Source organism: Lipotes vexillifer, unplaced genomic scaffold, assembly GCF_000442215.2.
Source record: "Lipotes vexillifer unplaced genomic scaffold, Lipotes_vexillifer_v1.1 scaffold663, whole genome shotgun sequence".
NCBI classification, from domain to species: Eukaryota; Metazoa; Chordata; class Mammalia; order Artiodactyla; family Lipotidae; genus Lipotes; species Lipotes vexillifer.
In genome coordinates, this window is record NW_006788963.1 from 505,765 (window position 1) to 519,079 (window position 13,315).

Sequence of the window (13,315 nt, forward strand, 5' to 3'; positions counted from 1 at the left end):
CCATGGCTCACGGGCCTAGCCGCTCCGCGGCACGTGGGATCTTCCCGGAGCGGGGCACGAACCCGCGTCCCCTGCATCAGCAGGCGGACTATCCACCACTGCGCCACCAGGGAAGCCCATAACTCTTGATTTTAATTAAAATGAACATGTGCCTCTGAAAGTAATGGCTTTTTTTTTCTTTTTACATTGATGATAAAAATCATGGTTTTAGAGATGACAGAATTGCTTTCTAAAATGCCATAAATTTAAGGTGAAGTTTTTGTAAAAATAGGCTTTACTTTTTAGAGCTGTTTTGGTCTCAAGGCAAAATTGAGTAGAAAGTACAGAGAGTTCCCATATGCTCCCTGCCCATAGACAGGCTCAGCTTTTTCCCTACTTTCAACTCCCACACCTGAGGGGAACATTTGTTACAGTCAATGAGCTTACATTGACACATCATTTTCACCTGAAGTCCTTAGTTTACATTAGGGCTCACTCTTCGTATTGTACTTCTTGAACAGCTTTTATTTATTTTTTCACTGAACATTTTAATTCTTGAGATTTGTAAAGGGCACTTTAATTTGTGATGGCCACCCTTTGTGCCCATTGTTTTCCAGAAGTTTCCTTCGTGTTCTTTTCTGTTACTAAAACAGATGTATCTTCTAGATAAAAATAGGTAATCAAAGTAGCAAATGAAATTCTGCGGCATTTTGTCCTTAGCAGTTTCACTGCATTGCTTTTTTCCTAGCTGCCCACTTATATATTCCCTTGAGCTCAATTTGCCATCTTAAGTTTCAAAGGCAAATCGTTTTCTGTTACCAAACTCACAGCAGCAGTTTGGAGCCACAGGCAGTTCTAGTTACATATGAGTATGAGTGTTTGCTTTAAAAGGGCATAGTATTTAAAGTGATTGTCATAGACATTTTAAGAAATTGCAGTTTCTTTATTTTGATTGATGCCCAGCCACCCACCGCCTAATGTTAGAAGCATTATTTTTCACACTTACGCATAATAAGTGAAAGAGCTTTACCTTTGTGAAATATTTTTTTGTTTTTAAAACCTTTCTGTTGTGCACAGTAAAAGGAGCACTGTTGCTTAATAATTATGAGCACAGAATTTTGCAAGGAGCTTGTAAGATGCGCTTCATAAATATTGCTATTATAATTGAAATATATAATGGAGGTATTTAGAATGGTTGAATTTTTCTCATTTTGTTTACTACTAATATTATGGCAGTGTTTGCATGTAGTATTTTTATTTTTGTTTTATAAAGGTAATGAGTTATTTTAAATTTTTTTCTCCATTGTATGAAACGATGAAAGTAGACGTCTTCCTTTACATTTTGGTGCACATGCATCAAAAACTTTTTTTTAATTTATAGCTATTTATTAAAATGGTATCTTTTTTTTTTAACTTGCTATTGCTTTTCACCTGAGAAATTTTGGACATCATCTTTTTAATGGCTACATAGTATTTCATTTTGGGAATATAATGTATTAAATTAATCTCAAATTGACGGCTATTTGGGTATTTTCAGTTTTTCCTATTTTAGTGATAACAGTTTTAACATCCTTGTATATATTTACAACTTTGAAAATGAACAGTTTTTACAGTTTTAAACTTAAAATATTTTACTATTGAGTACTGCTAAAATTATGACATGCTACCAAAGAAATGAGAAGGTGATAGATGATAGATATTATAGTTTTTAAAGTGATGATCTTAGCTTGCACATTGTACTTGCTTTTGGTTATGATGATTGTCGGTGTCATTGGTTGGGCCAGCAGCTGCTCTGTTGTGGCCTCTGTTGGTTGTCATTTCCACATGAACTGATTGAAATTCTCAGCAGAGACAGTTGAATGAAATATTTGAGGGCATAACATTTGATATAAAAAATAGGACTTTATGCCTCGGTCTTAAACGTTGCATTTGATATCCACATGTAGCCCTGATTCTGTCAACATCTCTGACCGTAGGAGCTCTAGCATTCATTCCTGCCAGTAAGAAAATTATATTAAAGGTTTAACTTTTTCATCTCAAGTAAGTAGGCAGTATCCAGTTGAATGGAAGTAGTTCTCGGTATGTGTTGTTTATAGTGGTTTTATATTGTTTATTCTGCCAGAGTAATCTAGAAATATATAACTTATATTTGTTATGAAGGTGGGCAATTTTGTCATTTTTAAAGATATTGTTAAATAAAATGCAACAGATACATTGTACCCTTTCACTTCTTTTCAAATGTTAGGTATTAGGTTTAAAATCAACCTTGGTAATAGTCATTTTCAACCAAAATTCTTTTTATTTATAAAGTAGAAGAGTTTTTATAAATGTTGACTTGAATTAAATTTGGAAAGCTGAATCATAGGGTCAAGAGGTTGAGACTGAATTAAAGACCAGATTTGTGAATTCTATTTAATAAAGCAACACCTCTTTGCTAGACACTGTCATTAACAAAGAAATATTCTGGGGCTTCCCTGGTGGCGCAGTGGTTGAGAGTCCGCCTGCCGATGCAGGTGACACGGGTTCGTGCCCCAGTCCGGGAGGCCGCGGAGCGGCTGGGCCCGTGAGCCATGGCTGCTGAGCCCGCACGTCTGGAGCCTGTGCCCTGCAGCGGGAAGGCCACAACAGTGAGAGGCCCGCGTACTGCAAAAAAAAAAAAGAAAAGAAGTATTCTGCTTTATTTTGTCTCAGTGTATTTTGGGGGAAAGTGTCTAAAAATGTGTTTTACTGCTATAGTAAGTGTAGTATACAGAGCGTAATATAATTTCTGTGGTTTTTTGTTGTACAAAAATATGTATAACAAAGTTCACCATTTTAACTGTATAGTTAAGTGACATTGAGTACATTCACAGTGTTGTACAACTAACCACTGTCCATTTCCAGAACTTTTTCATCATCTCATACAAGAAGTTCTGTACCTATGACACAGTAACTCCCAGCCCCTGGTAAACTCTATTTTCTGTCTCTATGAATTTACTTATTCTAGGTACCCCAAATAAGTTGAATCATACAACATTTGTCCTTTGGTGTCTGCCTTATTTCACTTAGTATGCTTCCAGGGTTCATCTGTGTTGGGGCATGTATCAGAATTTCACTCTTTTCTAAGGCTGAATAATATTCCATTGTATGTATATATCACATTTTGTTTATCCATTCTTCCATAGATGGACGTTTGGGTTGTTTCCACCTTTGGGCTGTTGTGAATAATGCTGCTATGAACATGGGTGTACACATATCTGTTTGAGCCCCTGCTTTCAATTCTTTTTCAATCCTACTTAGGGGTGGAGTTTCTGTTTAACTTTTTGAGGAATCGTCAAGCTATTCCACAACAGCTGCACCATTTTTTATTCTCACCTGCAATGCTTAACTGTTCCAGTTTCTTCACATCCTTGACAACACTTGTTGTTTTCTGTTTTTGATAGTAGCCATTCTAACTGGGGTGAGGTGGCATCTCGTCGTTTTGATTTGCATTTCCCTAACGACTGGTGACATTGAGTATCGTTTCATGTGCATATTAAGACATTTTTACATCTTCTTTGGAGGAATGTCTAAGTCCTTAGTATATTTTTGAATTGGGTCGTTTGGGGGTTTTGTTGTTGAGTTGTAGGATTTCTTTATGCATTCTGGATATTAACCCTTGTCAGATACATGATTTGCAAATATTTTCTTCCATTCTGTGGATTGTCTTTTCAGTCTTTTGATAGTGTTCTTTGATGAACAAATGTTTTTAATTGGGATGAAGTCTTGTTTATCTATTTTTTCTTTCGTTGCCTAGCATGATTTAATTTTTGATGTTAACAATTTGTGTATAAAATTGCTCTCAGAGCAATGAGATAGAAGATATAGTAGAATAAGCAATGAATTTAGAGTTAGGTCTTCTTTAACTTCTTGGGAATCGAGTTTCTTCATTTACCATTGTGCATAATATTATTACTCTTAGAGCTTTATTGGGCTTTAGGAGAAAGCACCATAAAGCCATCTTAGAGTAAGAGAGAGGTGTCATTATTATTTTCATCAAATTTCTTGTAAAAACACATTTTCTGTGAAAGAGCAGTATTACTTATCTCCCAAACTTATGAGGCTTCATAGAACATTAAATCTACTTTTTGTAATGAAAAGTTGGTTAGTCAGATTGTTCATGCTTAGTTGGACATAGTATGCATTTATAATAAAGATTGCTTTATGAGTATGCAAATGTACTTTTGTGTTTTCAGTGGTTATTTTAATGGAGTTAATTTTTGTTTTTTCCTCAAGGCCTATATGAACCCAATAGCAATGGCCAGATCAAGGGGTCCAATCCAGTCTTCAGGTCCAACGATCCAAGATTATCTGAATCGACCAAGGCCTACCTGGTATTTGTGAAACAATTTACCTATATATAAGGTTTTCATAAATTTTTTTAAAGGTTATTTTTACAACTTTTATTAATTGCCAAGCAGTTGCTAGATACATAATTTTTTGAAGTGGTATTTGATATGTGCCTTGTTTTGAATGTATAAAACACATGCATGAATGTAAAGCAAACATTTGAGAACCCACCACCCAATATAGCTAAAGCACTGCCAGAGAATCTTTTTGTTTTGTTTTGTTATTTATTTATTTATTTATTTATTTTGCGGTACACGGACCTCTCACTGTTGTGGCCTCTCCCGTTGCGGAGCACAGGCTCCGGACGCGCAGGCTCAGCGGCCATGGCTCACGGGCCTAGCCGCTCCGCGGCATGTGGGATCTTCCCGGACCGGGGCACGAACCCATGTCCCCTGCATTGGCAGGTGGACTCCCAACCACTGCACCACCAGGGAAGCCTCAGAGAATCTTTTATACCAAGCACATATTTATGTCTTAAAACAGACCTTAACCTTGAAGTGTTCTAGGCTATTTAAAATTGTAGGTTTGAATAATTTTGCCCGTCCTTGGGGTGTAACTGGGTGTTGAGAAAGATGACTTTAGACCTTGTTTCTAGTTTTATCCGCTGGCTTTTCAAAGAGTTAGGGTTTCCCGTTGTAAAAGTTTTGTTTTAAATTTTTTGTTTGTTTTGCCCTTGTTGAGTGGCTCTGATTTTTTGTAAATAAAGTATCATAGCATTTACATTATTGGGTTTTAGTATGTCTTATTATTAAATACCCATACTCCTGAGGTAACATAAGGCAAGCTTCAGAGTTGTTAACTTTGGACTCCTTCTAAGGGCCCCTGATAGCTGGGCAACTATAGTTGAAAGTTGTATTTACATACAACAGGGAATCCTTCCTTTGGGTTAAATAGGAAGTAAGCTGTGTCTGCCTCTTAGAATGTTCTTGAGTGCTATTGTTTATTGTTGCAGCTTACCAAAAAATAAATTATCTCAAAACAAAGTATATTTTATCTTTAAAATTGGGTAGAAGGGATGAATTTTAAAGGGGAAGTGCCTAAGCTAGTGGATAACATGTGTGGTCAGAGGTCGCCAAGACAACCCTCAGGTTGGGTAATTGCTAGAAGGGCTCACAGATAGTTGTACTCGTGGGCAAGATTTATTATGGTGAAAGGATACCAGCCATAGTCAGCAAAGGAAAAAAGTGCATGGGGTGAAGTCCAGGGGAGCCTGGACGCAGGCTTCCAAGGCTGCTTCTGTGGAGTCATACAGGATGCATTTCATTTCCTTAGCAATGAGTTGTGATAACACATGTAAGGTGTTGCCAACCAGTGTGATTCAGTGTGTCCAGCTTTCTTATTGGTGACTGATCTGCCTCTGCCTGTCAGGTGCCAAAATTCCAGACTTCCAGAAGGAATGAAGGTGTTCATATAAACTATATTATTTGTATAGACAGGCACAGTAAGCCACTCTTATCAGGACGTGGTACCAAAATCTAAGTTCCCAGATGCCAGCCAGGGCTACTCGTTCTTAAAAGCAGGTACATTATAAAATGGGTGATTTAGTAATAGACTATAGTAATTCGGTCATATAGACCTTAACTCACCCTAACACTGAAACTACTAGATTTGTGACCTTAGGCAGATTTTCTTACCTTCCTCAAGTTTCAGCTTCTTTATCTCTAAAATGGGGTAATAATACTACCTTTTCTCACAGGATTGTTGTGAGGATTAAAGGAAGATGTATTTAAAGCAGTGCCTGTTGTATGGAAGTGCTCAAATGTTTGGTGTGTTAGTTCTTATAATCCGTGTTTAGAAGGGAAGTGACTAGTGTTATCTGATAGGCTTTATTATGATAATTGATTTACAAGGACGTGAACAAAGAAATTTAAAATGTAGCAGCACTGGAACTAGAATGGAGGTTTATTAAGATATTAAGAAAAATTTATTTATGAAATTTTTGTTGCCTTGTTTGTAAGCATCCGTCTCGAATTTGAATAGCTTGAAAACTTACTTGTACATTCTATTTTTTTAAGGGAAGAAGTGAAAGAACAACTAGAAAAGAAAAAGAAAGGCTCCAAGGCATTGGCTGAATTTGAAGAAAAGATGAATGAGGTTTGTAAATTGTGCCTTGAAAAAAATAATCTTTTTTCTTATAATAAAAAAAATGAAATCATTTTTTTTTTAATAAACCAAGAGTTTGGGCCTAGCTCTTTAGGTTAAGGGTGCTCTGTATTGTAGAAGTGTTTTTGTTATATTGGATACAGTTTGTATATGTTTGATTTCTTAAAAAAAGAAATAGAGAAAAGCCATCTTACAGTAATTTAAATCATCTTAAGTTTTCTAAATGTTAGGTTCTTCCCTTCTCTCCCCTTATCCCCAGGTCCCCATCTTACCCTGGGATTTCCATGGTGGTGTTTGCTTGTTTTGATTACAAACATATACGTAGTATTTCAGCCACAGTATAGATTAATTCAACTTTGTCTGGAAAGAGAATCTAAGCACTGTTGTTAAAAAGAAAAAAGTTCTCAGCCTCAGTAATAATACCTACTCTTCCTTTCAATATACAGTAAAGAGCTCCCACCTCATAATATCCTCTTTGAAAGGAGCTCGTAGAGGCTCCTTTGGTGACAGGGTAAAGGATTCTGGCACCTGCAGTATCTTTTGACTGTAATTAGAGGCTGAGATGAGAGCGAGGTAGTAGAGGATGGAAGGAAGAAAGTAGTGGCTGTCTCTGTATATTTAGATGTATTAGAAGGGGATATAGGTAGCCTCTAATGTGTTTATAACTTTTCTGCAGAACTGGAAGAAAGAACTAGAAAAACACAGGGAGAAATTATTAAGTGGAAGTGAGAGCTCATCCAGAAAAAGACAGGTAATGCCATTTTTAGTTTATTGCTATTCTTAATCTCAGAGTTGGGTTTTCATAATAATGCTGTGTACTACTATTAATAGATACATTTGAAAACACCACCTTATTTAGATTTGTACTTGTGTTTGTTTGCTTTTAGAGAAAGAAAAAAGAAAAGAAGAAATCTGGTAGGGTGAGCAAAAGTTTTCCAGTTTTCTAAATGTTATAATCAAGAGCCTACAAAAAGAGTAAGAATAATTGATATAACCTGTATGCTAACTCTAGCTAAGTCAAGGAACCTGGAGGTCCTTTGGTAATTACGGGTGGTTTTGTTCTATTAGTGATAATAAAAGAAAGGTGCCAACCTCCTTACAACCTAGTAACTCCTTCATTACTATTAAAGAGGGAAAATTGATTACTGTTGCTACATCTGTTGTTACTTTGTGTATGTGTGTGTGTGTGTGTACACTGTGTTTGTGAGGGAATGTGAGATTTGACATTTTAGTATTGAAGTCATGAATATGGCATCTGTTTCTCAGACACTAGATTAATTTCGTTAAGTATTTGAGAGACTTAGTAAAAGAAAAAAATTCCTGCATCTCACAAGCTTTAATTGTTTTGTGCTTGGTCAAGTATTCATCTTCTTCTTCATCAAGCTCTGATTCTTCCAGCAGTTCTTCAGATTCTGAAGATGAGGTAATGTTTGCCTGTAATGATTCATGAAATAATATCTCTGATATCTTTAATGACAAGTGGAAGAAACCCATTATGAAATATCTGTTAAAAATGTTTACTTCCAGTTTTTGATTAATCATCCATAACTGAGAGTGCTGATATGAATAAATAACTAGGTATTTAAATATTGGTAAATGTGTTTTTTAGATTCCTAAATTTGTCTTGTTCATTTAAAATTATTAGTAGAAGAAATGGGTTTAAAAATCAAAAATTCTGTTTTAGCTAAGAATTACATGTGACTCATCACTTAACATTTTTTAATAAAACAAAGTGATGTAAGTTACATTTTAGATATTATTAAGTAAAACATATTTACACGCTGGTCCTTTCATTAAGTTTTGTTCATTGATTAAGTTTTGATGTTAATAAAATGCAACGATTATATTTTTGAAACAGAAAGCAAATATTTCTGAAATGTTTCATGTAGGATAAGAGACAAGGAAAAAGGAAAAAGAAAAAGAAGAGCCGTTCACATAAATCTTCTGAAAGTTCCATGTCAGAAACTGAATCAGACAGTAAGGTAAAATCATTTAAATGAGCAATATTTTGGATAGCAGACACTTAATTAGGTTCTTCTTTTAGTTCTTCCTGTCTTAAATTGCTCTCACTTTAGAAATGTGATACTGTTTTTGTACTTTGATGCTCTGTGTCACTTAATTGATGTACTTAATAATATTGTACATAGGGCATTTAATTGTTCTCTAAGTACTTTGACATGTAGGTCTCCACTTCTCGGCATTTTTATGACAGCTTTATGATAAAGCATGGCAGACATTATTTTTCCCATCTACATAAAAAATTTGTAGTGCAGATGAAAACATCTTGCTTAAATTCATACGGATCGTATTAGAATTGGAAGTTGAATCTATCTTCTAATATCTGATCCAGTGTCCTTTTTACTGTACTATACCTAAATCTGTTCTGTACTCTCCAGAATTATCAGATGCAATTAACTCTCAAACATTAGTGGTCATAAGAAATACATGCAGGTTATAATAAAAATGTGGATTCCTGGGCCCTATCTCCAGAGTCTGATTTAGTGAGTCCGATTAGGATCAGAAGTCTACATTTTAAACAAATGGTCCCTAGGATTCTGATGCAGTGCTGTCCATGGGCCACAATTTGACGAGCACTGTCCTGGGGTCCCAGGAGAACAAAGCAACTATTGATATATGGTTGTATGGCAGATATCTACTTGCCCTACTGAGACTTCTTTTGATAAAATGCCTGGCATATATAAAGTATTCAGTAGATGTTGCTTTTGTTTTTTAAAGCCGAAGAGCCAGTCCAATGATACTGATAGCTAACATTTATAGAATGCCTACTATAGATTGAGCCCACTTCTAAGCACTTGACTTGTTAACTCAATCCTCTCAACAGCCCTATGAAGTAGTTTTTTGTATATCCCACTTTATGGATAAGGAAGGCTCAGAGAGGTTAACAGCTAGCACTGAGGGATTCAAAAGTAGAAATTCTTGCCTCCACACTTTATAAGGAAGAGTAGGGAAATCAGATTGATGTCTGAGCATGGTGTGAATTAGAACTTCAGTGCATATGATCACTCCAGGTAAAAATTAGCAGTAGCATAAAGTCTTATTTTAAAATAAACCCTGTGGTTATACAGATAACGTCCGTTGTTTTAGGTGTACAGAGATTTGATATACAGCCAGATAAATGAAGAAGTCTCATTCCCTCATAAGCACGTGTATACACAACCTGTATTTCTCCCGTATTTTCAGAATAAAATTCTGGAAGTAAACTTTTTTCAATCATAGAGTAAATCACTTTTTTGGTATTTTTGTTCCTTCTGTCATAATGCTGTATCTTTCACATTTAAAATTGATATATATATTTTTTATTTGTTTAGGATAGTTTAAAAAAGAAGAAGAAGTCAAAGGATGCAACTGAGAAAGAAAAGGTAATTTATACTTTACAGTGCCCTAAGATACTTCATTTACTTCAAGAATTGCTTCAAAAAATTAACATTACAGCATTCCCCTTTTTACCTTAAAAGATTTCTTTTGCTTATTGAGTTCATTTTTGAAGGTAAAAGATCAGAAGAAGATTCCTGCAGAGAATTTGAATTTGTATAGATAAATGTATTATCTCAGTTTAAAATTCAAAATAATGAAGATTCTAAACATTTCCTTTGTTTCCTCAAGTCATTTTAAAGAAGGTCCTTTTAATGAAAGAACATGGACTTCTGTTTCAAATTGAGTGTACCATAGCTAAATTTGAAAACTTTTTTCTACTGTAAGTAGATGTTTTATCTTCATTTCTAGCTTATCTATACTTAATGCTTAATTTATCCCTACCTAAGTTTCTGGTTTATATTTTTAAATCTTTCTGATTATTAAAAATAAAAGCCTAAAGAAAGCAAGTACTAATAAAAGGAAAATAAAGACCAGTGTCACTGTATTTTATTCAGTCTTTTTATATAATTTCTTAAAAATTGAGGTGAAATTCACATAATATGCTATTAACCATCTTTAAATTACAGTTTGGTAGTATTTAGTGTATGTACAGTGTTGGGCGTTGATCACCTCTCTAGTTTCAAAACTTTTTCATCGGGCTTCCCTGGCGGCGCAGTGGTTGAGAGTCCGCCTGCCGATGCAGGGGACACGGGTTCGTGCCCCGGTCCAGGAAGATCGCACATGCCGCGGAGCGGCTAGGCCCATGACCCATGGCCGCTGAGCCTGCGCGTCCGGAGCCTGTGCTCCGCAACGGGAGAGGCCACAGCAGTGAGAGGCCCGTGTACTGCAAAAAAAAAAAAAACTTTTTCATCATTCCATTAAAAACAACCCATAGTCACTAAGTAATCAGTTTCCTTCTCCCCAACCACCCCCAATCCCGTGATAGCCTCTAATCGGCTTTATGTCTATGGATTTGTGTATTCTCGATATATAAAGGCAGTCTTACTATATGTGACCTTTTGTGACTGGCTTCTTTCACTTAGTATAATGTTTTCAAGGTTCATTCACGTTGTAGCATGTATCAGTACTTCATTCCTTTTTATGAATGCATATAATATTCCATTGTATGTATATACCACAATTTGTTTATCCATTCATTCATTGATGGACATTTGAGTTGTTTGTACCATTTGGCTAATGTGAATAATGCTGCTTTAAATATGCATGTTTCTGTATGGATGTATATTTTCATTTCTCTGGGATATATACCTAGACATGTTTTAGTTTTTTTTTAATCAGTTTGTAAATAAAAACCCATTAACACACTAAAAAGAGAAACCATATTGACAGAGTTGGTTTAATTAATTCCAAGGATTCAAGGATAAAAAATTTATTAATATAACTTGCCATATTAACTGGTCAAAGGAAAGAAACCGTGTGATTATTTTAATAGTTGCCAATAGGGTGTGATATAATTTCAACAGAACTTCCTGATTTTTCAAAACCATTATAAAATAAGAATAATTTGTTACTTTCATGTTTTAAAAAAAAAATTGTAAAACTAAAAACTGGCAATTTGCAAACATGAAATACTAAAAAAAAACTGCACTGTGATTTTTGAAGTACTTCAAGATATACAGAGTATAGAGTAATATACACATATATAAAAAATAACCCATATGTATACCAACTAGAATTAACAGATGGTTTAAATTTTGTCATAGTTGCTTCAGGTCTTGTTTTAGGGGAAAAAAAGAAGTCCCAGGCACTTTCTCCTTCCTTAGAGACAGCTGTTTCTGAAATTACTGTGCCTCCTTCCCATCCATATTTATACAGTTTTATTAACATAAGTATGTGTTCAGGTCTTCCCTGGTGGCGCTAGTGGTTGAGAGTCCGCCTGCCGATGCAGGGGACACGGGTTCGTGCCCCGGTCCGGGAAGGTCCCACATGCTGCAGAGCGGCTGGGCCCGTGAGCCATGGCCGCTGAGCCTGCGCGTCCAGAGCCTGTGCTCCGCAACGGGAGAGGCCACAGCAGTGAGAGGCCTGTGTACTGCACAAAAAACCCCCAAAAAACATAAGTATGTGTTCAGAAATAACTTAGAGTATTTTGTATTTTCAGAAGGGTGTCACCATGTTTCCTCTGAAGCTTATTTTTTTCTCTCAAAATTACTGTTGACATTTATCCTTGTTGATACTCTCAAGTTTGTTTCTTTGGCTTATAATATTCTGTTATTTTAACTCACCACAATTTGTATCTCCATTCTCCTGTTTGTGGACATCTAGGTTATTTTCATTCTTCAGTAATGCAAACAGGGCTGCAATGGCTATTTGTTATCCATTTCTCCTTTTCCTTAAGTTGTCATTAATTTTCTGAGGTATACCTGAGAGTATAACTTCTAGGTCCTAGGATATACATACGTTTCACTTGTCTACATTTTGCTTACCAAAGTGCTTGTTATTAATTTACATTTCTACTAGTAATGTGTGATAGTACCCTTGTTCCTCATACATACTTGTCACACTGTGAGACCTCCCTTTTTGCCAGTTCAGTGTGTAGAGATGTTTGAGCCCCTTTATTTGTTTATTAGCCATTCAGATTTCATTTTCTGTGAATTGCCTATTCATGGTCTTTGCCCATTTTTCTGTTTGATATTAATCTTTCTGATTCATAAGAGTTATATACTTTGGATGCTAATCTTTCAGACAGGTAGTTAACATCTTTTGATCTATGGCTTCTGTTAATCCTGTTTAGGGTGTCTGTTATAATCTTACGTGGTTTTAATTTTCAGTTATATGTATCAGTCATTAGTTTTAGCTCCATTTTTGTTTTAAATTTTTCTGAAAGTGCTAGGCAATGGAATACCTAATTAGAAAATATAGTGGAAGAAAATATTTCATTTATGATAGTAACAAAAAATATATAGGAAAATCTTAAAGAAGTGAGCAGGACTTATTTGAAGAAAACTATATAGATCTATTCAGAAACGTGAACATTTAATAAATGTTCCTGGGTATGACTTGCTCTGCTAGAAGTTAAAACATTTTTCATATGCTTTGATGAAAACAATGTGGTATGATCCAGGAATAGAAAAACAATGTAACAGTGTAGAGGCCAGGTAAAAATTTGTAAGTATTTGTGGAATTTAATATATGATAGAGGTGGCATTTCTTGGGCCAAAAATACTAGCCATTTGGAAAACACACAGTTGAGCACTCCTTAAGGCCAAATAAATTCCAGATAAGTGAAAATTCTAAATGTATGAAAATGCAACTAGAGCAAGACATGGGTGAGTATAATATTGGTATGGGAAAGGCCTTTACCTCAAATCTCATGAACTTCTGACCACATAATTCAAATTCTGAATGGCAAAAAAGACATATAGGGTATAAAAAATAAGCTGTCAACGAAGTTTAAATATAATGAACAGACTAAGAAACACTACTAGGAATACATACGACAAAAACTTGATCTTCAGTAATTAAGGGAAAG

At 35.3% G+C, this 13,315-nt stretch overlaps 1 protein-coding gene across 1 annotated transcript in view; it reads left to right on the plus strand.

Annotated features, from left to right (window-relative positions):
- FAM133B (family with sequence similarity 133 member B) overlaps positions 1–13,315 on the plus strand; it is a 24,757-nt gene that overhangs the window by 2,276 nt on the left and 9,166 nt on the right. Inside the window, exons 2-8 of the mRNA XM_007461887.1 lie at positions 4,234–4,331; positions 6,363–6,441; positions 7,127–7,201; positions 7,338–7,370; positions 7,811–7,873; positions 8,340–8,432; positions 9,780–9,830. Of these exons, the coding sequence (XP_007461949.1) occupies positions 4,234–4,331; positions 6,363–6,441; positions 7,127–7,201; positions 7,338–7,370; positions 7,811–7,873; positions 8,340–8,432; positions 9,780–9,830 (492 nt within the window). The remainder of the gene's footprint in view (positions 1–4,233; positions 4,332–6,362; positions 6,442–7,126; positions 7,202–7,337; positions 7,371–7,810; positions 7,874–8,339; positions 8,433–9,779; positions 9,831–13,315) is intronic.